Here is a 24725-nt window from a genome sequence, read left to right as displayed (position 1 = left end):
TCATTGGACCAGAGTAAACATCCAATTTATTATTATTATTATCATCATTATTATTAATAATAATATTACAAATAGAAACAATATTCTGAAAATGTTCCAATATATTTAGCACATTTTTGTCAGACTGGTGAACCTCTGCCCATCTTTATTTCTGAGAGATTCAGCCTCTCTAAAATTGTATTTTTATTCTCAGTCCTCTTACTGACCTCTTAACAAATGGACTGTACTTGTATATCACATTTCTGCCTTATCTAGATACTCAAAGCTCTTTACAATCTGTGCATCATTTACCCATTCATACAGCTCTATACTAGATCTCTACAAAACTTATTGAACAAATCATTGTAAAGAGACTAATCAGAGCTTTATCACATTCATACACTGATGGGACACACATCAGAGGCAATGAGGGGTTCAATGTCTTGCCCAGAGACACTTCAGCATGTGACTGCTGGTGGATTCGAACCCCCAACTCTTGCATTGGAGGACGACTGCTCTAACCACTCAGCCACAGCCGCCCCTAACAATTAACCTAATTAGTAGCAAAATGCTCGTCCAGCTGTTTTTTTTTTTTGTACCACTTACTTTTCTTGCCATTGTCCCAACTTTTTTGAGATGGGATGGGTCTATTAATTAAAAAATATATTTGTTTAAACATTTAATCTGTGAAGATAAGGGTTTATAAAACTAGCAAATTGTTACATTCTGGCTTTATTCATTTAACTTCCTATCTTTTTCAGAATTGGGGTCATACATTTGTTACAAGCTAATGTAAAAAAAAAACTGCTATATTTTATCCAATAATGATAAAAACACAATAATATTTAATCCATATTTTCCTGCAGTTAGATTGTACTGTGTGCTACAACATGTTCTGGGTGTGAGCAGTGCAGTCCATCACTCTTACCCTCTTCCTGTGTATGTTTTATGAATATGGTGGTGTTTTAAAGTAACATTTATTATGTTGTTGTTGCTCATAAACAACAAAAGTAAATTTTTGTAAAGACCCTGTTGTCCCTAAGTGAATATAGTTGACCAAAGTTCATCATAGTCGTCCCGTTCCTGTGTGATATCTCCACATATTTTGTCTCTACATTAAATCTGCACATGCATTCATCTAAATTTCTTCAGTTACTTCATGATTTATGCATTTTAGAAGAAGAAATATGCAAATCCTCCTAATCCGTCTCACATTTGTCTCATATCGGTTGTAGCCATGCAGGATTACAGTCAGCTGTTGACATCACCTTTTTTGAAATAGCGTCATTATTTTTTAAACTCTCTCTTTTAGTCCTAAATTGCCCCCAGCACATCTGTGGAACGTGCAAATGTGAAACTGGATCGTATTTACATAAATGCATTTAAAAGCACATTGACAAAACAAAACATCATATACCTTTGCAACAGAATAAAAGTTAATGTAGATGTAAAGAATGTTTATTCACAGCAATTTATTTAAATACTACTTCTTTTATTTGCAGTTTTAAAAATACTTTTTTTTTTTTTGTCTGCATGTGTTTGTGTGTCTGTCTGTTAGCAAAATATCTCATAAACCACTGGATGAGTCTTAATGAAACTTGCAGAAAATGATCACTGAACATGCGTCTACAACTCGTTAATTTTTGGATTCATCCCAGTTCAAGATGGCCGCCAAATCCAGCCGACACCAAAACACATCAAAATAGCTTTAATGCAATCAGTTTGACAGATATTGACATAAAATCTGCTGTGGTAGTAGCTGAGACTGATCCCCAACACACATTCTGGGCTTTACCAGGTTTCAGTTATTACCTTTAACTATGAAGTTAACAATCACTGTCTGTTAGCAAAATATTTTATTAAACACGTGATGGATTTTGATGAAACTTTGAGAAAATAATCATTAAATGTATTCCTTGGAGTGATGCTCGGTCTTAAATTTAATCTAAGTTTTATTATTTTGTCCCCTTGCAGCAGTTGTTATTAAACAGTTTCCATGTGAGCAATGTTTTTGTTCTCGTCATTCACATTCTTTGCAACAAGGTCAATGCCAGTGACCTTTCCATACTCTCCGCCGGTTGCCTGGCAACTGGTCTTGGCCAAGAAATAGTCGGGCACATAACCTCACTGTAAACAAGACGTAATGTGTTAATTAGTGAGACTGGAGTGCTCCTGGTCTTACAGCTAGCTAAGTTAATCAGCCACTGGCAGTCGCTGCACGACCTTACAATGGATTTAATCTCCGGTTTTACCCGGCAATAACGCAAACACATTCCCTGAAATGTCACAACATTCCAATAAAATTGTTGGAGTTGAATAACCATGAAAGAAGACCTGCAAAACTTTTACCATTCAAGAGACTGTACATACACTTCATTTAAACAGCACAGACGGAAACATGGCTGCAACGACACAACGAAGTTCAGTCTGGTCCTCTGGACGGGTTCTTTGTGTTGAAATGTTTCATCTTTCATTCAAAAGACGTCATCAGTCTGAGGAGCTGCAACAAACATCCATCATCTTCATCTTATTCTGAAGTCAGGTCATGGAGGAAGCAGCTTGAGCAGGGAGGCCCAGACATCTCTCTCCACCTCTTCCAGCTCTTCTGGGAGGACTCCTCGGAGTTCCCAGGCCAACCAAGAGACGTAGTCTCTCCAGCGTGTCCTGGGTCTTCCCAGGTCGGACATGCCCAAAGCACCTCCCTAGGGAGACGCCCAGGGAGCATCCTTACCAGATGAGCAACCTCAGCTGGCTCCTCTGGATGTGGAGGAGCAGCAGTTCTACTCTGAGTCTGAACTGAAATGAACTTCTCACCCTGTCTGTAAGGGAGAGTCCAGCTACCCTGCAGAGGAAACTCATTTCAACCTCCTGTATCCACAGTCTCATTCTTTCGGTCACTACCCAGAGTTCATGACTATAGGTGAGGGTAGGAACATAGACTGACCAGTAAACAGAGAGCGTTGCCTTACAGCTCAGCTCCCTCTTCACCACAACGGACCAGTACAGAGTCCACAATACTGCAGATGCTGCACCAATTCATCTGTCAATCTCACGCTCCATTCTTCTCTCACTCGTGAACAAAACCCAGAGATACTTGAACTCCTGCACTTGAGGCAGAACCTCACCCTGGACCTGGAGAGAGCAATCCACCTTTTTCCGACTGAGGACCATGACCTCAGATTTGGAGGTGCTGATTCTCATCCCAGCCGCTTCACACTTGGCTGCAAACCGCTCCAGTGAGAGCTGAAGATCACGGCACGGTGACACCAACAGGACCACATCATCTGCATAGAGCAGAGATGGAATCCTGAGGCCACCAAACCACAATCCCTCCGCCCCCTGGCTGCACCGAGAAATTCTGTCCATAAAGTTATGAACAGAATCTGAAAAGGGGCAACAAACTCTGTCTTTTAAATAGCACCTTCACATAGTGGGACAACCAGTTGGATGGTGTTCAGATGGTTTCTGGAGCCCGCCCTCTCCCCCACCGACTCATTTGAGGCAGTCATGGCCAAAGTGGTTCAACAAAAAGAAACCGTCCAGAGGACCTGACTTAACTTTGTTGGATTTTTCTACCTGGATTATTGAGCATGAATCAGGACAGCTGTAAAGGTGTAAACTCTGTGTTAATTCTTTTATTTTTATATATAGTTTTAAGTTTTTATTTTGTCTGTCTGCGTTTTTTTAAACAGGTTACTCACCTGGTGTTCCAGTATCTGAAGCTGCTGCAGACACTTGGACCGCAGCAAAGGTAAGATGACAACGAGGCAGATTAAACAACAGAGACTCAGTTTTCTTGTTCTTCCCTAGCCAAACTCAGTTTTAATGTTGGTTTATTTTGTTTCTAGTCCAGAAGAGAAAATAATGCATGTTAATATTCAGCGTGTTTGGTTAGCTGTCCACTCATTTACACATTTATTGCTGTGTTATTTTTCTTTCAATTCCCTCTCCTAATCTGTTTCAAGGAGTGTTGCTGTTGTGACATCTGGGTTTTCTGTGTTGCACTGAGGGTTATTAATCTGCATCTTTGCTTGTTTGTTCACAGAATATACGAAGAGATTCAGAAGATAGAAGCGAATGAATTTCACTACCAGGAGCAGGTACACTGCTGTGTGAAATGTGCTTTGCAAACAGCGAAATATACCACAAGTGCAACAATGTTGGTTTCCCTTGTTGTTAGATCGACCCCATCGAGTACGTAGAGGACATTTGTGAAAACATGCAGCTGTTCCCTAAGGAGGACCTCCTGACAGGAGATCAACTGATGTTTGAGTACAATCCAGAGGTAAGTAGCTCAGTTGTTCTGGGAGTGAACCACTTTTGGAGCTTTATTCTGAAATACTGTTATTTCCCTTTTTAGACAAAGGTGTTAATAGAACAGGTCGCCCCAAAGTAGAAAAGTCTGGAAGGTTTTTGTTTGATGTGACAGTGATTTGATCTTTTTATATCTAAAATATACTTATCGCCTTTGGTGGATTTTACTTTGCACCAAAATCTGCGTCTAATTCTGCCTTTTTATACTTCCTGTGATGACGGTGACTTCTGTTCAGTCTGTCTGCCGCTTCATTTGAATGACGGGTACTTTTATCACATAAAACAAAGTTATTTAGAAAACTAAAGGGGAAAACTAGCATCTACTTGTACACTGCAGACTTGACATTCATGCGTGTGTGTTGTAGGTGATCGGTGCAGCTCTGTCCCTCCTAACGCCAGAGAAAGCTAACCTGATGCTGCTGTCGCCTGAACACGAGGGCAGATGTCCCCTCAGGGAGAAGTGGTTCTGTACGCAGTACAGTGTGGAGGGTGTGTTGCTTCTTCCCTTTTTTTATCATTTCAGTTCATCTTGTCCTACAAAATGGAAGGATGTTCTGGGCAAACCTTGTCTCTTTCATATGTAAGTAAGTGTTTAAACTCTACACAGACGTTGAGCAGAAGTGGATGGAGCAGTGGACAGGAGACATGGAGCTGAGCGGTGACCTCCACCTTCCTGCAGAAAACAAGTTCATCGGTGAGTGAAAACAAACTGCTGCAAAAAGTCGCTTGTTTTGCCTCCAATTTGTGGCTGATGCATCTTCAAAGGGACAGTTGTGAATAAATCACTTTATGCTTCTTACATCTTTTCCAAACATCCAGTCGTCAGAAAGCCGTCTGATCAGACAGTGTTTGTTATTTTCATCACTCGGTCTTTAAAGATGTTATAAATCAAGAAAATAGTGCGACCTTTCACACAGAGTATTCATTTTAAAGCCATTTTCCCCAAAAGATTCGTCCTGTTTTTGTGTTCACATCATTTGCCACCACAAAAAGTAGGCAGTCATGCAACTGCCTGTTTGTCTGCTTGTGTTTGTTTATTTGCCTGTTAGCAAAATAGCTCATTAACCAGTGGACACATTTTAATGAAAGTAGTCAATGCATGTGCATCTACAAGTAATAAACTTTTGGACTTAACTTCATCCAACATGGCCGCCTCTTCTAATTGAGCTTTACAAACAAAGAAATTGCCTATAACTCGGCCAGTGTTTCAGTGATTAAGCTAAAATTGAGTGTGGTAGTAGCTGAGAGTCGTCCCCGACACAAACTCCTCCTGCTAACAGATTGAACATTGTTTGTGTTTAAAATTTTGGCACACAAGTCACTTCTCCCGCCTGAATCACCACATTATCATGGTGGGGGAGTCTGTGTGCCTGAATGAGCTGAGCTATGCTGTGGGGGGCAGTTGTCACTGATGGGGTGTCCCAAGGCAGATTGGTCCTAGGTGACAGGCCACATAGAACATCAGAATACTCAAATGGACAGAAGACAACAAGAAGCTAGAGTGTGAAACAGCTGGGATGAGGATCAGCGCCTCCAAATCTGAGACCATGGTCCTCAGTCAAAAAAGGGTGGATTGCCCTCCCCAGGTCGGGAATGAAGTGCTACCCTCAAGGGGAGGAGTTTGGGTACCCTGGGGAAGAATGGAGCATGAATACAGCCTCTGCTCCTCCATATCTAAAAGAGCCAAAGTGGGTCGGCCATCTTGTAAGAATTCCCCCTGGATGCCTCCCCAGGGAGGTTTTCCTAACATGTCTGACGGAAGAGATCCTGGGAAAATCCCAGGACATGCACAAGAGACCATGTCTCTCAGCTGTCCTGCCTTGGAATTCTCCGAGGAGAGCTGGAGGGAGGGAGGGACTGGATTTATTCAGAGAATGCTTTTTTTAATTGTATCAAGTTTCCGACAGTCAAACTTTGGTCATGTGACTTGATTCCAATATTTATATGCCACTCATGTATAAATGGATTTCCGTTACAGAAAGGATTTGGACGATAAATTTCTTGCCAGGATAGAAATTTGAAATCCTTTTAGGTTTTAAACCACATGTGGGCAGCATCTCTTTTTTTTTTTTTTTTTTTTCCCCAGAGACCCATATTAATTTGTATAATAGGATTTTAGCATCACAAATTGGATTGAATCACGAGCAAAGTATGTTTCCTGTGTTTCTGATGCATAACATCAGACCGTCTGTAAAACGCAGCACCTTAATCACTGTTGATGGTGCTCTTGATGAAGTCTACAGTTTCCTCACGGCATCAAATGGCTCTACTGGAATGCTGCAAACGCAAGCTGTCAAATTTATGTTGTTGCCTTTACCTATTTACCCAAAGGTTACTGTATCCATCACTGGGGAGTAAAACTCATGTACTCAGCATGCTAACGTATCATTTATGAGTTTGTACAGGATGGAAGATGATGAATTGTTGTGTGCGTCTTTCAGCCACTGACTTCACCCTGAAGCCTTCCGACTGCCCGGACACAGACTTCCCTGTTCGCACAGCCAGCAGCGACAAGGGCTGTCTGTGGTACAAGAAGGACAACAAATTCAAAATCCCCAAAGGTGTGTGTGTGTGTGTTTTCTGCAACAACGTTTCCATAAAGATATTTAGTCCTAACATGGAAGTGCTGAGACCTGTTTCCTGTTTCTGCTGTTACAGCCTACATCAGATTCCACCTAATCTCTCCAGTCATCCAACAATCCGCTAAGAAGTAAGTTCAGACTTAAAAGCTTTAAAGTTTAAGTTTTCTGCTTTCATCTATTTGATCATCTACCTCCTCTTTGACATCTTATTTACTTCATAATGCATAAGCGTTGAAGCAACCGCTACTACTTTGGTGTTCAACGTTTTTGTTCTGTATCATGTAACAGTTTTGAAGAGAAATATGCAAATTATACACAAACATGCAGCTCGATAAGGAGCAGTGTGACTTTTTGGTAATTACGTCACATGATTTATGAATTTTAGTTTTTTTACTGACTGTTGAACTCATCGTTGATGATTAATTTTTGAATCGTCTAAAAATGTCAAATGTTTTGCAAACAAACTTGCTACTCCCACAGCTTTTTAGTGCAATTACAAATTATACATGAACACACAGACCTTTTTGTCTTGTTTCACCCAGTGTGTCTCTCACTGCTTTAGGTCTTGGAGTTTTCTCTCACATCATCCTAAAATGCAGCCGGTTCAGCCCTAAACTTCCATAAACTTCAGTTAAACTTTAGCTCAAACTATATATTGAAAACAGGAAGTGGGGTCGTTTTAATTTGTCACTCCTGCATAAAATACAGTAGAAACATAAAATTCATGTGACCATCAGTCTTCTGCTGCTCACAGTTCAAACATGTTTGGTCTGCTTTACACTTTTTCTTTTTCACACGACGGCTGGCTAAGTCTTATGTTTAACGGAGTTAGGAAATGAGAGACAGGTGTGTGGTTACTATGGTGACCATAATTAGCCACTGGCACTTTGTTTTCTTTATACTGTAGGCATTTTTTCTTAGTTTAGCCTATAATTTGAATTTTGGGCAGCAGTTGAATACAAAATATCTTCAGAAATGTTCTTGTTTCCTATATTTTTTTTTTTATTATTTAATTTTATTGTCCCTGTGTTTCTTTAGCTGCTTCTCCTTTCTTTGACCTAAGCTCTCCTCTTCAGCATTCTCTGCTTTAACGTGGTTTATCCAAAAAAGTTAAATCAGGTCCTCTGGACGGATTCTTCTGGGTTGAAACGTTTTCGTTTTTCATCCGAAAGACTTCGTCAGTCTGAGGCCTGCCACAAACTCAGTCCTATAAATAGCACCTTTTCAAAGTGAGTCAAGTAGTTAGCTGGAGACATCCAGAACCAGGTGTTCACATGTAAAAGGAGGATCGTAACTGTTTTTAGATTTATTTACCTGGCTGATTGAGCATGTATCAGGACATTTTTGAACCACTTTGGGTTTGTCCTCAGGCTGGTTCTGTGAATAGCAAGCGTCCATCAGGTCACTAACAATCTATTATTAGACTGATGGTCCTCCTGGTTGGTTGGCTACGTTTTCACAGTACCATGTGAAAAGCTAGTTCTGGATGTCTCCAGCTAACTGGTTGATCCACTATGAGAAGGTGCTGTTTATAGGACTGAGTTTGTGGCAGGCCTCAGACTGATGAAGTCTTTCGGATGAAAGATAAAACGTTTCAACCAAGAAGGATCCGTCCATAGGACCTGACTTAACATTTTTGAACGTGTTTACCAGGATGATTAAGCACGTATCAGGATATTAATTAGGGGTGCACCGATTGGCATTCTGTTTTCACACAGGAAGCTTCTTTCTACCCCCCCCCCCCCCCCCTCGGCCACCCTGACATATTCACTTTATGATGATAAGTTTAGACTTTGTGTCTCCCTAAAGAAGATCTTGAGCAAAGAGCTTCACTGTGCCTTTTCATCAGAGACTGGTTGCCATGGCAATAAAGAAAGCTAACACCGAGTTGAAGTTCTGATTCAAAGAAACCCATTTGTTTGTATTAGCATGGCTAGCATGGTGCCAGAATCTAACTTGCATTTTTTTTTAAGAAAAGGTGTTTACGCAATGGTGTCACTCTTTTGAACATTATTAACATTAAATTACACAGTCGGGATACTCCCACTTTGAGAAGCCCTCTGATTGGTTAAAAGTTAAGTGGGCAAGTCTTCCTGGTGTCAGGTAAACAAGACACCATGATTTTAGTTGATTTTATCATTGATTTTAGTTGATTTTATCACAGATTTTAGTTGATTTTATCAGATTTTAGTTGATTTTATCACAGATTTTAGTTGATTTTATCACAGATTTTAGTTGATTTTATCACAGATTTTAGTTGATTTTAGTTGCACTCTGTAGCACTTTGAGATTTTTGTTAATGAAAAGTGCGTTACAAATTAAATTCATTATTATTATTATTATTATTATTATTATTATTACACCAAGTAGTTGAGCTTCGACTGCCGAGGAGAGAAGTTGGCTTTGGGGCTGAGCTGAGCAGATGGAATGAGTGGTTGTGGAGAGTTGATGAGACTCCCTGAACAACAGTCTCATGGAGATGTTGGCTCTGACTCAGTCCAGCTGAGAGATGGTGAACGTCCTGAACTTCTCAAACACCCTGAGAATGCTGGCCGGCTGGTCCCTACATGGCCCTGGGGAAACAACCCTGGCTTCAGCATGGAACTCCAGCAAAACCATCGTATTCGCTGTGGTAATGAGAAAAATGGACGCATATTCCTGTAGGACCGAACATCTTTCTTCTGATGAGAGACACAGTGCCAACTGAGTTTGTTTAGATAATTTAATTCACGAATCTGAAATAAACTTACCTAAATTTTAACGTTAAGAGCTAAGAACCTTAGTCCAAATTGAATCAAACTCCTTCTCAAAGTCTCCAGATTTATGTAATTTACTTTCTAAAATAATACTGTTGGTTGTTCATTAATATTCAATTTTTGCCATAATTTCCATGTTATAATTCAAACTGAAAATAAACATTACAGAATTGTATTTAAATTACGGATTCTTAGTGCTTTACTTCGAGGCACAGGAATTAAGTTTGCTACAAGGACTCGTGTTTATATATGTGTGAGGTGAGGCCGGTCTACGTTACGTTAGCGTAATACCTGTTCAAGGGTGCCTGGACCAGAAGTCCAATATTCTATACATATATATTCCTACACCGATCTCTAAAAAGTCTGACCTGCTGATTCCAGTTTTGGCCGATACCGATTTTGTTTTATAAGCGACGAGGTCAGGTGCTCTAAGGTCACAATGCACCTTCAATTTTCCAATCTTATTTTGTTGAAAACATACCCTTGAACAATATCCTAGAAACAATACAAACTTGTTTTAACTGGCCCTGAGGTAGTGCTCTGAAATATAAATGTTTAGACAATTGTTGTTAAAACTACAAAAAATGGGTTTCTTGTTTAAGTATCGTCCGATCTCAGATTTCCCAAAATTAAAGAATCAGGTCCGATAAATTGGTGCACCACTAATATTAGCTTGATTTAATTTTCTTAATGGTCTGTTGGAATGTTCACCTTTCTCTTTGGCCTTCAGTGTTGTCTTGTTCGACCTGCTGGTTAATATTCTGGGGCACAACCTGGCAGAGCCGGCCTACGAGGCTGAGGTGGCTCAGTTGGAGTACAAACTGGTGGCCGGCGAGCACGGCTTGGTCATCAGGGTTAAAGGATTCAACCACAAGCTGCCTGTGAGTCAACTCCTTCATCTATATTGCACAGATTTTCAGAGAAAATCTGTGCATCATAAATGGCCATGCATGAAACCACACACTGAATAATGCAGACCCTTCAGTCTCACTTGTTGACCACGGTTTCCTTCACAGTTGCTGTTCCACCTGATAACTGACCACTTGGCTGATTTTTCTGCCTCCGGTGATGTCTTCAGCATGTTCACTGAGCAGCTCAAAAAAACCTACTTCAACATCCTCATTAAACCGGAGAAACTCTGCAAGTACGTTGTGTACTCGTCGTTCTCCTCCTGACTTTTCACTTGCACCGTGTGAGTCATTACCGAGTCTGTGTTGCCTTCTAGTGGTGAAATGTGTGACAGCCGTAAACAAAAACAGCTTCCCACACCTGCCGTCTCTTTTAACTCCTCTAACGCGTCCTCCTTCACCCCCGTTTCTCTCAGGGACGTGCGCTTGTTGATCTTGGAGCACTCCCGCTGGTCCATGGTGGAGAAGTACCAGGCTCTGACTTCTGGTCTGACCAGAGAAGAGCTGATGGAGTTCAGCCGGAGCTTCAGGGCCGAGCTGTACGCTGAGGGCCTGGTGCAGGGGAACTTCAGCAGTGCAGTGAGCAGCACTCGTGTCATGCACAAGCAGACTGATTAACAAAAATATCCACTGATTAAAATGAGTCTTCTGATCCTGAGTGCATCTCGTTTTGCTCATTCCCACTTCACTGTTCCTTATTTATTCATTATTCTGTATTGTACTGTGTCAACAGGAGTCAGTGCAGTTCCTGCAGTACATCACTGAGTAAGTCAGCTCTTAATCTGGAAGCATTTTCCAATGAAAACACTGATACCATTTGATCAAATAGATCTGTCTGCAGCCACAAAATAATTATCGCCATCTGGATCCATGATTTCTCTTAATATTCTTCATTTGAGTTTTTTTTTCATTCCGTTTTACTTTCTGTACATTAATTTTCTTCTGTCCTGTGACAGTAAGTTGCAGTTCTCCAAGCTGCCAGCAGAGGTGCCAGTGATGTTCCGAGTGGTGGAACTTCCTACGAAACACCACATCTGTAAAGTCAAATCACTCAATAAAGGAGACGCCAACTCCGAGGTCACCGTTTACTTCCAGGTAAACCTGGCACACACACAGTCAAACGGCTACGTTCGCTACGATTATATTCAGTTCATGCTTTCCTGTTTATCACTCACCCCTTTAAAGCAGAAGGGCAATAATGTTTTTTCTTGTGTCTGCGTGAATGTGTTTGTTCGTCATACTAGCAAAATATCTCTTAGACCTGAAAGTAATCATTGGTGTACATCTACAGCTAATCTTTTTTTAAGTTAGCTCCATTCAAGATGGCTGCCACATGTACCGTAATTTCCGGTCTGAAGAGCACATCCGAATATAAGCTGCACACACTAAATTTAAAATAAAATTTAAAAACATTGTCCATATATAAGCCACGGGAGTTAACTACGTACCGTAACATACACAAATACATGCAGTATAGTAAATGTTTTTTTCTGAACAATGTCTTTAACACAGCTGGTTAAAAAAATAAATAAATACAGTAGCTTACCAGGAAGTCATTGATCGCCATCTTCAAGCTGTCCTGCTCCAGAGCAAAAAGTGCTGTGGTCTGTGCATGCATGGTAATCCCCCCTCCTACTCTCTCATCCCCTCCCTGTTACATTGGGTCAACTGTGAGCTGTTGGGTAATTTCATTGGTCAGATTTTTTTTTTACTTTTATTTATACAGGAAGTGTCATCGAGTCACCAGGAAATGTTGGGATGTTGTGAAAGGTTCATTAAAAACAATATTAAATCTCATACAACAATATTTTATTCTTATGGGAATATACTAATCAAGAAATTGTACAATTTTTTTAGAAAAAATAAGGTAATGTTAAACTTAATGGCAACTCCACATCTTTAAAATGTTGGGACAGGAGCAGCATGAGGCTGTTAAAGTATAAGATGCCAAGAAGACGCAGGAGGAGCATTTTGCACCAAGTTAGAGAAATTTACAACATCTCAGTCAGAGGACCGAGATAAAAGGAGAGGTTGAATTTCTTAGACATAAAGATGGGCAGAGGTTCACTTGTCTGCAAAAAACTGTCTACATAGAGTGGAATAGTTTCAGAATAATGTTCCTCTACTGAAAATTGTGAAGACTGAATATCCCATGGCGTGAGGGTGACAGTGCGTCAAGTGGCACTGGTCTGGTCTGGTTCTGCACTGGACATCACTGCACAGACTCAGGAGCTCTTCCACAAATCATTGTCTGTGATCACAGTCCAGCATACCATCCACAAAAGAGGGTTGAAGCTCCATCATGCAGTGAAGAAGCCAGATGTGAACACCATTTAAACTATAGTAGATTTAGTCCAAGTGGAAAACTGTTCTGTGGTCAGACAAGTCAAAATTTGAAATTATTTGTGGAACCTCTGTTTGAAAGAAAAGAGGTGACCATCTAGCTTTTTTATTATGACACAGCCTGTCTCTCTGATGGTATGGAGGTGCATTAGTGTATCTGATATAGGCTTTTGACCTTCCTGCACCCAGACCACTCACCACCTGAAAACATCTGGTGCGTTATGAAGCACAAGGTCCAGAAAAGACGACTCAGGACCATTAAAGAGCATTCTCCTCCAGGACCTCCAGGACCTCCAGGACCTGCTCTCCTCAGCTCAGCTTCTTTTAACAGTAGACTGTTGTTAAAACAACAGGATGGTATTCATGGACCTGTCTTAACTTTTTGAGACGTATTGCTTTCATCAAAATAGTATGTACTTTCAGCTTTTTAAGTACAACTTCTTAGTTTAAAATGTACTTAATTTAAAAAAAAAACTTAGTTATTTGATATTTGCTATGTTCCATTGCAAATAAAGTACGGGGTTATTGAGATTTTCAAATCATTACACAGTAGTCCCTCGTTTATCGTGGGGGATCCATACCCTGAAGCCCCGCAGTAAGTGACAAATGGCGAAGGAGATATAGTAGTACAAGTAGTAAGTAGTAGTTTATTTTAGTATATATATATATCTATATATATATATCTATATATATATATATATATATATATATATATATATATATATATATACACCCTTTCCACACTTGCAATATTCTAAACAATGTTTCTAAAGTCTAAATGCTCTAAAAGAGCAGAGAATGTCATGATGTCATCGCTCTGCCTCCTCTTCTCTTTGCACCTGCAAGCGCTCTTGGCCACGCCCGCTTCTCAGCTTTGCACACAGAGCAGCTGATCAGCTGCATCAGGAAGTTTATCCTGCAGCAGTATGGGCTGCACAAAGCTGCAGCAGGTGCTAAATAATTAAAAATAATTTATTTAAAATAAAAATTCCATGCCAGTCGTGCGGCTCATCCATCAATCAACGAATTGTGTGTCATGTCCAATCTTGTTTTGAAAAACCGTGATAGAGCGAGGGACTACTGCATTCTGTTTTTATTTACATTTTACACAATATCCCAACCTTTTTTTATTTAGGGTTGTAAAGAATTTGAGCGAAATGGCTTTAACACACATTTTATTGTAAGATGATGTTATTTTAAAACTCTGGCCTGAAAGGCGGCAAGTGATGTGCATTTCTTTAAGACATGCCAGGCCTTTAAGTTTTTTTTTGTTTTTTTTTTACTTTTCTTCCAGTCGGGGCCAAAGACATTAAAGGAGCACACACTGATGGAGCTGCTGGTGGTGAGTGTTAAGACGTATTGCTTTTATTCTCCTTTAAGTTGTTTTATCTCGTGAGCCAGCCGGTCGTCCCTCCGTCTCTGACTGAGCCCTTGTTGTTTTTCAGATGCACATGGAGGAACCGTGCTTTGATTTCCTCCGAACTAAAGAGACTCTGGGGTGAGTTCCTGTCCTCTTATTTACATTTTCAACTTTTATTTGAAACCACTCGTGCATGACAAGTCAGTTCAGCTTTGTGTCAAGCACTATATTATTCCATTAGGTTCATATGTTCAGACCGTAGTGTGAGCTTAAGACATCTAACTGACACACTCGTTCTTTTTCCCTGTTTCTCTATATGACACATTTTCTTTTACATCCACTAAATCTATTTATCTCCAATGGGTTCAAAAGTAATCACCTCCTAGGTGTTTTTTTATTTATTTGAACATGTTGGCATTGAGGACAATGCACACCTACCTTCGCTCATCAGCAGCATTCCCACAGTGAAGCATGGTGGTGGCAGCGTCATGCTGTGGGAGTGGTTTCCATAGGCAGAAGCTGTGAAAGTGGAGGAAAGTAGGATGGTACAGAGCACAGGGTCAAAGAGCAAACGTCAAACTTGAGCCACGGGGCAAATCTTGTCCCCCTAAGATGATCATTTAAATGTAAAATATTGTATATTTTCTATTTTTTCTTTAATAAAATGATAAATGCATCATTTAATGTAGACTTCTCCTGCCAGCTGGTTAACTCTGAAGCCAGAAAGAAGGTTGGATCATTCTGTCATTATTGATTCTGATGTGGAAAGAGCAACAGAACGTCAAGTGAGACGCCAGACTTCATGTTCAGTAATCCAGGTGTAAAATCCAACAATGTTCAGTCAGGTCTGAAGAAGTTCTTTGGATGTTGAACGAAACGTCTCGGCACAAAAAGAAACCGTCCAGATGACCTGACTGAACATTGTTGGTCAAGTGAGACAGAACCTGCAACCGAGAAAAGATATCGAGGATCTGACTCGAGTTAAAGCAGTCCTCAAATAGTGGGGCGCACCCCCCTGGGGGTCCTCAAGGTGATGCCAGGGGGGTCGTGTGTGACCCCGGGGAACATGCTATTTTTGCACAGGGAGTAGGGTTTTTTTTGCACCTTTCTCTTTGTGTCAGGGTGCGTTCTTGCAACTGTTTGCTCGTATCCGGCAACTCTCAGACTTACTAATAATAAAGTTATGAACAAATATGTCTGCCTTGTTGTTGTGGGAGCCATGCTTGAACCGTGTCGCTCCCCTCTGTTGCTGAGACGATAAATAAATATCTCTGGACGCTTGTCACTCACAGCACGCAGCAACAAAGAGTATAAACTCAAAGCAAGAGCAACACCTGCCCCCTCTTTCACGTTGACAAATTTTTTTAGTTTTATCAATGAGTTTGTCCAAGCACAATTTTGATTTATTTATTTTTCAATACAGCGGTAATGTTTAACAAATGTTAGGTCTCTATTCTTTGCTAACAAAATATATTTTATGTCGTTAAACAACTTGTCAGGTTCTTCTCTTGTGAGCATGCACATCATCCCCCAGCGGATTTTGTTTTATTCATTTTTGTTTTGTAGGTGAAAGTGTTTTATACAACACTGCTGACTTAAAATGTTGCTGATCAATTTGAATTTATTATTATTTATTGATTATATTTAATTTGATTTTCAGCATCAAAAGGTCAAAAATGTTTACAGTTTAAATAAGGATGGTTTTTTAGGCGGGGGGGGGTGTTGTTGCACTTTGTTTTGTCTTTTCTGTTACAGGCTAAAAAATAATGTTAATCTTTGTTGTAAGTTGATCTATATTTCTTTCTTTTTTTATGTAATGTTAATACAGTGTTATGCAGAGGTGCACTTGTAATAATTTTATAGACAAATTATACTATTTACAGTCGTGGCGAAGTGTTGGAGGGCGCAAAATGTTTACGTCTCCTAGTGGCGGGGGCGGGGTGTGTAACAGCAAATAACTGAGAAGCACTGAGTTAATGTATCAGCTTCTGTTGGTAACCGAGTTCGACACCCCTACGTAAAGCAACAGCCCAGAACTGATTCGCCTTCAGAGGCTTTAGTTTAAAAGTAAAAACCGTCACCGCTGCTAAACAAACGAATTAACCCCTGAACGTTCAGGCTGGATGAAGAACAGAGACGTGTCAAAGGGGATGAATTCTGTTGCTTCCCTACTGTCCAGTTTGAAAATGAGCAGAAATAGACGTTCAGTTTTATTCTGTTATTGTACATTTGGGAAACATTTAGCCAGTGTTGAGCTTGAAGAGGACGGTTTAGTTTTTGTGTAAAATGTGGAAAGCGGTAATCATTAAACCCACACATATAACTACTCTTTTCATCTTTTACTTTTTAAACGGCATCTGTTGGAAACTTCAACGCAAATTGACTCCAGTGGGTCGTCTCTTTTGTCTCTAATCATCGCTGCTGTTTTTTGTGTCTCCTGCTGCAGCTACCATGTCTACCCCACCTGCAGAAACACCTCCGGTGTTCTGGGTTTCTCCATCACCGTGGAAACACAGGCGACTAAATTCAAGTGAGTCGGCAACACGGTTTTAACCTTTAAGGAAACGATCCATCTTAAGCACTTTCTGGAAACCGAGGTATGATGTATCTCACTGCTCAGCCATTCCTCGGCTACAATTTATCTGCGTGGCCGTGGAAGTGGGAGGAGGGGGACTGATAAATGACTAACAGGATCAAATTCAACCCGCAGCCTGTAATATCTCTTCACTCCCATCTCTCCCAGTACCGAGCTGGTGGAGTTAAAGATTGAGGAGTTCTTGGTTTCATTTGGGGAGAAGCTCAACACTTTAACCGAGGAAGCCTTCAACACTCAGGTGTGTTATTTGTGTATTTCCTCAAAGAAAAAGTTGCAGCAAAGTTTTTAGACTTCGAAATCGACTTGGTGTGTTTTAAAATCAAAGTATAACTAAATACATTAAACTGTGCTGCACTGCACATTTTGAAACAGCTTGAGTACACAAATGGTGCGTCAACGCGGTGCGGATGGTGTGTTTCATGCAGGTGACGGCTCTAGTGAAGCTGAAGGAGTGCGAGGACACACACCTGGGGGAGGAGGTGGACAGGAACTGGACTGAGGTGGCGACCCAGCAGTACGTGTTTGACAGACTCAACAGAGAGGTGAGAAGAAAACGTTCACACATCAAATACCGTCAGCTTTCTGTCTCCTCTCCTTCACGGTGTCATTTCTTTAATTAGTTCAGCTTCCTCAGTTTTCACACTTTGCTCTGTTTCTGTCATTTACACTTCACTTGTGCTTTAAAACATCAGAAATACATAAATTTTTTGTTCAACCTTTTTTTTATACACGTTAGTCTCATTGAGTGACGAGGACTCATTTTCAAGAGAGGCCTGTTTTAAACATAACCACAGATAAGGTATAGACAGCAATAAATAGCCATAAAATGCATATAAAATAAAGAAGTAGTGATATAAAACAAAATAAAAACAAGCTACATTATGAAAACTAACAACAGGAGCGTGTAGGGATCTGCACCTGCCCTGCTCTGTGCAGATAGTTAATGACTCTCAGGTGTTGCGTATTGGGTTTAATTAGAGACTCTCCTTTATATACTGTGCTCTCCTGCATCTCAGGCAGGGGAGCATTAGGTGCTTAAGCTGCATCTTCATGGTCGTCTCCTAGTGCCCTGGTATTTCATGTATTTCCTATGAATGTAAGTAGTATCGCTGCCCCGACAGCATTATTTGTTATTGTTGCCTTTTTGTGATTAAAACGCCTTTTTTGTGACCTCGTTGGAGTCCTGCTTGCATTTGGGTCTCAACCACCCCCCGATCGTGACAGAATGCTCCCCTCTAAGGTCGTTTTCACACCAGATAGTCCGGTAGACTCGGTTCGGTTCGGGACCAATATTCATGAGCTTTTGTTTACATTTGAGCTGGTGTGTTTGCATTCACACTGCACTGTGCAGTCAAGTCGACCTGTTGAACCAACCTATTCTCCCGCTCGCCTGTGGGGGCGCTGCACCAAGAACTACTGAAAGAAACGACACAAAAACCTCTGAAGACACGTCTTCTTCTTTTGTAAATAAAAACAAAAAGGAAGTGGCATCAAGTTTTAGCAGTTTTAGGAGTTATATTTGGTCATTTTTCAAAAATGGACTTAGCATGAGCAGAAGATGAGACAGAAGACCATGGAGAATATTGTTTTTTCACACAAGGCAGCTGACGGCTCCATATGAGGTCAGAGAAATGCGTGTTTGTTTACCCTGCGGAGCGGGACCCGGTCTGTTTACATTTACACTGTACTCGAACCGCGCTGGAGTTCTCTTCTACCGGACCAAGACCTAGGTTTTAGCCCGGGCCAGAGTTCGCCTTTTTGTTCCGTGACAGAGTTCGATGGCGCGTTCACACGTCCCTAAACGAACCGGACTTTCTAGGAAAACGAGCTAGAGTTCGATTAAAGCGGACTAAACAGGGCTGGTGTGAATGCACCCTAAGAGACCCACCTTTTTGAGTGTTTTTCAAATAACACAGAAAGGACTGTGCATCGAGAGAAAAGAGAGTGGGACAGGAGATCGCCTCGCTCTTACTTGGCACACTCCATGACGGTTTCCACGCCCTCAAGGTTTCCTGCTCCTGAGATGACGAACCTGGCCCCTGGTTTACCACCATTGGAGGATCAGCTGACTCTTCCACACTTTCGTGGTATAGTAATCCTTCTCCGTGCTACTCCTACAGACAGGGTCAGTACCAGGAGGTACCTCTTTGATGAAATACTGAGAACCTGGACATGCTGTCCTCATTTCTTTCGTTTGCCCGCTGACTGGGAGATCCTTGCCTATACCTAGAGGAAGAAGGCTGAGATTGACCCTCCGGAGGTTCACGTGCACTCAGATAAGGTTGAACCCACTGAACTTCCTGCTCCGCCACCAGTGGCCTTCACTGCTGCAGCCCCTGGGGTTGCTTCCAGGCCTACCGCAGTCTCTGTAGTTTTTAAAGCTCCTGCAGTCCCTGATGAGTCCACGCCCCTGGAGGGCCCCACGTCCTCAGTTGTTCCTCTGTCGCCGGCTACTCCTACATCTCCAGTGACTCCTGTGCCAGCTGCCACTGCTGCCACTCCTGAGGTCACCGCGTCAGCCACTTGTTCTCCTCCTCTGGTTCCTGCTCCCGCCGCTGCTGCCGCTTCTGAGGTCACCGCGTCGGCCGCTGCTGCTCCTGTTCTGGATCCTGCCTCCGCCGCTGCTGCCGCTCCTGAGGTCACCGCGTCGGCCGCTGCTGCTCCTCTTGTGGATCCTGCCTCCGCCGCTGCTTCCGCTCCTGAGGTCACCACGTTGGCCGCTGCTGCTCCTCTTCAGGATCCTGCCTCCGCCGCTGTTGCCACTTCTGTGGTCACCACGTCAGCCACTGCCGCTCCTTCTGTGGTTCCTTCGTCAGCAGCAGCTGCCGCTCCTCTGGTGGTCACCGTGTCAGCTGCCGCCGCTCCTTCTTTGGTCATCACATCTGCCGCCCCTGTGATTCCTACACCGACGGCTGCAGTCTCAACATCATTTGCAGCCCCTTTGGCCTACAAGTCTGCTCCAGAACTCTGCCCTGGCAATGGACGGTTTCCAGGCCGCCCACCTGAACTTGACCTGTGGTCTGGATGGTCTCGGGGACGCCCACCTGAACTCCTTTTGTACATATATTCAGGGCTGCTCCTAGATTGTTTGTTTTGGTGCCCTCCAACCTTTAGTTTTTTCCCCCGCCACCCACCCAAGTTGGGTTGGGGTATGTTAGAACGTCAGGAGCTGTTCATTAGAGAGGGGATACTGAAGGGATCTGCACCTGCCCTGCTCTGTGCAGATAGTTAATGACTCTCAGGTGTTGCGTATTGGGTTTAATTAGAGACTCCCCTTTATATACTGTGCTCTCCTGCATCTCAGGCAGGGGAGCATTAGGTGCTTAAGCTGCATCTTCACGGTCGTCTCCTAGTGCCCTGGTATTTCATGTATTTCCTACGAATGTAAGTAGTATCGCTGCCCCGGCAGCATTATTTGTTATTGTTGCCTTTTTGTGATTAAAACACCTTTTTTGTGACCTCGTTGGAGTCCTGCTTGCATTTGGGTCTCAACCACCCCCTGATCATGACAGAACGTGACTTCATTGATTTTTGCGTTGAACTTAACAATTATTTAAAATCTCTTAGAAAGGTCAAGGTTGAGAGCTTCAGATCTTTTTGTAAGATATTCCAGGAAACAGGAGCGGAGTAGGAGAAGGCCCTTTTGCCAAGTTCAGTCCTCACTGAGGGAACACTGCAGGTAACAATGTTCTGGGAGTGCACGCTGTAGCTGCACTCACGCAAAGACATGTAGGAGGAGATGTATGAAGGCAGCAGACCAAGAAGTGAATTAAAGATGAAAATGTACCAGTGGGAGAGTCTGCATGAAGTTAATGATGACCAGTTAACCAGTGAATACGGGGTGCAGTGGTTTATAGTAGTTACAGCCAGTTATGAATCTTGGCGCACCATGATAGACAGAGTCCAACATCTGTAAGGAGCTGGATGAAGCGTTCATATAAATAATGTCACCGTAATCAATGATCAGAAGGAAAGTCACAGTTACAAGTTGTTTCCTAGCATTCAGAGTTAGACAGTCAGAGTCAGTTTCTGAAAAAGAAACCCAATTTTAATTTCAATTTTTTTTACCAAGTTTTCAACATGAGGCTTAAAAGAGAGATGTGCATCGACCAAGATTCCCAAGTATTTGTTAGAATCCACAAACTCAATAGGAACATCATTCATAGATAAGATAGGAGGAAGAACTGCTGGTACCAACTTTCCGTTTGAAAACGACATCCCTTTGGTTTTATCAGCATTTAACACCAGTATGAGATAGAACAAATCTGACTGGATGATGTCGAATGCTGACTGTAGAAGCTGGAAAACCTTAGCAACTGTGTTGGCTTTGCAATAAACTGTCGTCGGCATAGAAATGTAAGGATACATCAGGAAATGTTTTGACATACATTACTTGATTGTGAAGAGGGTGGGTCCTAAGACTGAGCCTTGTGGTACACCATTATTGACCGTTAAATAACTGGAAGAAGTACCATTGTGTTGAACACATTTCTTTCAGCCTGAGAGATAAGGTAATTAGAAAACCTACCGGTAGTGTGCTCTGAGAAACCAGTATCAGAGAGCTTATGGCAAAAGATGTCATGATCTACAGTATCAGAAGCTTTAGACAAGTAAATGCTAGCTTTTAACATTATTCTTGGAAGTTATTGGCTCATATCAAGCCCTTATAGTGAACCAGTTTTCAGTGAACAGAAAGAGGCTGAACTGTTTTTCACACAGTGACTTATAAAACAAAGAGCTGCCAACATGAACACCATAAGTTCACCGGTCCTCACGAAGGCTACAGGTGTGTCCAACTCTAACATAAAGGGACCAAAATTAAACATGTGGTTCAAACTAAGGGTCAGTTTCAGTCAATGCATTAACCCCAGTCAGATACCTGACTTCTTTTTCCTCAACAAGAGTTTGATTAATCTCATTTGATGTTCTCTGTCGCTCTTTCAACATCAAAACCAAAGATTACTGAAAAATATATTTGGGGGAACTTGGAAGTTGGCCATAAGAGGTCTGCACTAAATAAAGTAGGCTCAGTTTGTAAAGCAAAATTGGAGGTGATTAAAAAAAAATCTTGCATTTAAAACATCTTGAGGGCCAGATAATATGTGTACAAGGGCCATATTTGGCCCTCAGGCCTTGAGTTTGACACGTGATGTAGGAGAAAGAAGCAGCAGCAGGGAGTCCTGAACAGGTGAAACCTGGATTGGAGCAGCTTGAACCCACAACTCTGGTTCTTTTACTCCATCTGTTCAGGATTCCTAAAACTTTAGTGCCATCTAGCGAACTTATCAAGACTTTGCTATACATATTTATTAAACAATTTTAATAGTGTGTGCATGCTCGCTTTCTGAGCTATGATTCCAGCTGTGATCAATTTTTCAGAGTTCAAACTTCTTATTTTCTGTTAGAAATGGTCTGAAACATTTAAAATGATGGCGAAATAGAATAAAATCTATTAGGGTGTTGAAAAGCGAAGTACAAAGTTAAATAATTAGGTTTATTTTTAGAGACTTGTGACTTTTTGACTTTTATTTATTGGAACTTCAGATTTGAATTTGTAAGCTTTTTTTAAGTAAACAGAGTGTAACAAGTGATCTTATTTGATGTTTTCTACTAAATAAGTGCTTAGTAGACACAAATACAACTCGTCACTTCTTATCTGCTTCTTTAAACGACACAGTTAGAACATGAAGCTTTGGTTTAGTTGTTTCCTGTGTGTGTGCAGATCGAGGCTCTGAAGCAGATGACCCGAGCCGAGCTCGTCTCCTGGTTCCAGGGACACTGTGGTGAAAACAGCTGCAGACTCAGCGTGCATGTAAGCTGCACCATCCCCTTCATGTTCAGCAGAGGAGTTTTAGATTCAGTCCTGGTTTATAAATTCCACCCCGTCTCCTAACAGGTCGTGGGCTTCGGTGCTGAAGAGAAGGACGAGAACGGAGACGGTAAAAATGGAGGAGGCCAAGGAGACGATTTATGTGGTTCAACCTACGGAGAGGTGTCCAAGCTCACCTTCCTTCCTGTCTCAACCAAGATGGCGGGCGCTGTCGCCATCATGGACATTCCTGCTTTCACTGAGGGCTTGCCTCTCTTCCCTTACCACAAGATACTGAAATAAGCGTGTTCAAAGTGACACGCAGGTGGCCGAGCTCCGCCTCTCCCTGAGCTTGTGGACTCATGAGTTGCTTTTTTCTCCTGAGTTGAGCAGCTTTTAGCCTCACTGCAAGTGATGAGTGGGTTTTATTTGAACTGAATGAGTCTGTTATGCTCTCAGAGTCCGAGGAAATGGCGAGTGACCGAAACGCTGAAGCAAACTTAATATTTTGAGTTTTCAGACGTGTTGGACTGAGCGACTCTGTTGAGTTTATTCTGTGCTGCTACACAAAAACAATAAATCATTATTTGACTCAATTAATGCAAGATACATTAGTCAAATTCACAGTGAAATGACTCAAACAAAACACTGAGATGAATTCAGCTTACAGTTGCAATGGAGTCATAAAAAAGGCTTTTATTATGAAAGGATAATTTTAAAAAGCACTAAAATTTTAGATAAAACTTGTTTTGAACTAGACTTACCGGTATTTGGTTTGGGTTTTTTTTTTAACTTAATTTTGCACAAAGTTAGGAAAAAGTTGCATCAATTTATCAAAACTTAATCCACATGCATCAGTGTCACATATACTTTTCATCACGCCAGTTCCAAGGTCAAGGTCACAAATCAAGGTTAAAGTTAAAATGAGGTATTTGCTTGTCCGGGCCATAACGTCTGATCCACTAATGATAATTCGACGAAACTTGATACACATTTGTACACCAACAGACATCATGCCACATAATCTTATCACCCCAACATTAATGTCCATCCATCCATCCATTTTTGTCCGCTTATCCGGGGTCGGGTCGCGGGGGTAGCAGCTTAAGTAGAGAGGCCCAGACTTCCCTCTCCCCAGCCACTTTGTCCAGCTCCTCCAGTGGAATCCCAAGGCGTTCCCAGGACAGCCGAGAAACCTAGTCCCTCCAGCGTGTCCTGGGTCTTCCTCTGGGTCTCCTCCCAGTGGGACGTGTCCGGAACACCTCACCAGGGAGGCGTTCAGGAGGCATCCTAACCAGATGCCTGAGCCACGTCATCTGGCTCCACTCGACATGGAGAAGCAGTGGCTCTACTCTGAGTCCCTCCCGGATGATCGAGCTTCTCACCCTGTCTCTAAGGGAGAGCCCAGACACCTTGCGGAGAAAACTCATTTCAGCCGCTTGTATCCGTGATCTCGTTCTTTCGGTCACAACCCAAAGCTCATGACCATAGATGAGGGTAGGAACGTAGATCGACCAGTAAATTGAGAGCTTTGCCTTTTGACTCCTCTCTCTCTTCACCACGACAGACCTGTACAGCGCCCACTTCACTGCCAATGCTGCACCTATCCGCCTATCGATCTCAGGTTCCATTTTTCCCTCATTCGTGTGCAAGACCCCGAGATACTTAAACTCCTCCACTTGGGGCAGGACCTCCTCCCTGACCCAGAGAGGGCACTCTACCCTTTTCCGGCTCAAAACCATGGCCTCGGATTTGGAGGAACTGATTCTCATCCCGGCCGCATCACACTTGGCTTCAGACCACTCCAGCGAAAGCTGTAGATCACGACCTGATGAAGCCAACAGGACCACATCATCTGCAAAAAACAGAGACGCGATCCTAAGGCCACCAAAATAGATCCCCTCAACTCCTTGGCTGTGCCTAGAAATTCTGTCCATAAAAGTTATGAACAGAATCTTGACAAAGGGCAACCTTGGCGGAGTCCAACTCTCACCAGAACAAGCCCGACTTACTGCCGGCAATGCGGACCAGGCTCTGACACCAATCATACAGGGACCTAACAGCCCGTATCAAAGGGC

General features: G+C 42.1%; 1 protein-coding gene across 1 annotated transcript in view; it reads left to right on the top strand.

Moving 5' to 3' along the window:
* LOC119427375 (nardilysin) overlaps nucleotides 1-22950 on the top strand; it is a 52214-nt gene extending 29264 nt beyond the window's left edge. The window contains exons 14-32 of the mRNA XM_037694979.1: nucleotides 3672-3730; nucleotides 4025-4079; nucleotides 4160-4264; nucleotides 4659-4782; nucleotides 4901-4987; nucleotides 6735-6854; nucleotides 6952-7003; nucleotides 10362-10512; nucleotides 10648-10775; nucleotides 10956-11118; nucleotides 11273-11304; nucleotides 11496-11634; nucleotides 14177-14224; nucleotides 14328-14380; nucleotides 16689-16772; nucleotides 16986-17076; nucleotides 17264-17380; nucleotides 22561-22650; nucleotides 22735-22950. Of these exons, the coding sequence (XP_037550907.1) occupies nucleotides 3672-3730; nucleotides 4025-4079; nucleotides 4160-4264; nucleotides 4659-4782; nucleotides 4901-4987; nucleotides 6735-6854; nucleotides 6952-7003; nucleotides 10362-10512; nucleotides 10648-10775; nucleotides 10956-11118; nucleotides 11273-11304; nucleotides 11496-11634; nucleotides 14177-14224; nucleotides 14328-14380; nucleotides 16689-16772; nucleotides 16986-17076; nucleotides 17264-17380; nucleotides 22561-22650; nucleotides 22735-22950 (1914 nt within the window). The remainder of the gene's footprint in view (nucleotides 1-3671; nucleotides 3731-4024; nucleotides 4080-4159; nucleotides 4265-4658; nucleotides 4783-4900; nucleotides 4988-6734; nucleotides 6855-6951; nucleotides 7004-10361; nucleotides 10513-10647; nucleotides 10776-10955; nucleotides 11119-11272; nucleotides 11305-11495; nucleotides 11635-14176; nucleotides 14225-14327; nucleotides 14381-16688; nucleotides 16773-16985; nucleotides 17077-17263; nucleotides 17381-22560; nucleotides 22651-22734) is intronic.
* The last annotated feature ends 1775 nt before the right edge of the window (nucleotides 22951-24725 follow it).

This window comes from Nematolebias whitei, chromosome 21, assembly GCF_014905685.2.
Source record: "Nematolebias whitei isolate Nwh7 chromosome 21, NemWhi1, whole genome shotgun sequence".
In the NCBI taxonomy this organism is placed as follows: Eukaryota; Metazoa; Chordata; class Actinopteri; order Cyprinodontiformes; family Rivulidae; genus Nematolebias; species Nematolebias whitei.
The sequence above is the reverse complement of the archived record's forward strand: the minus strand, read 5'-3'. Positions and strand labels throughout refer to the sequence as shown.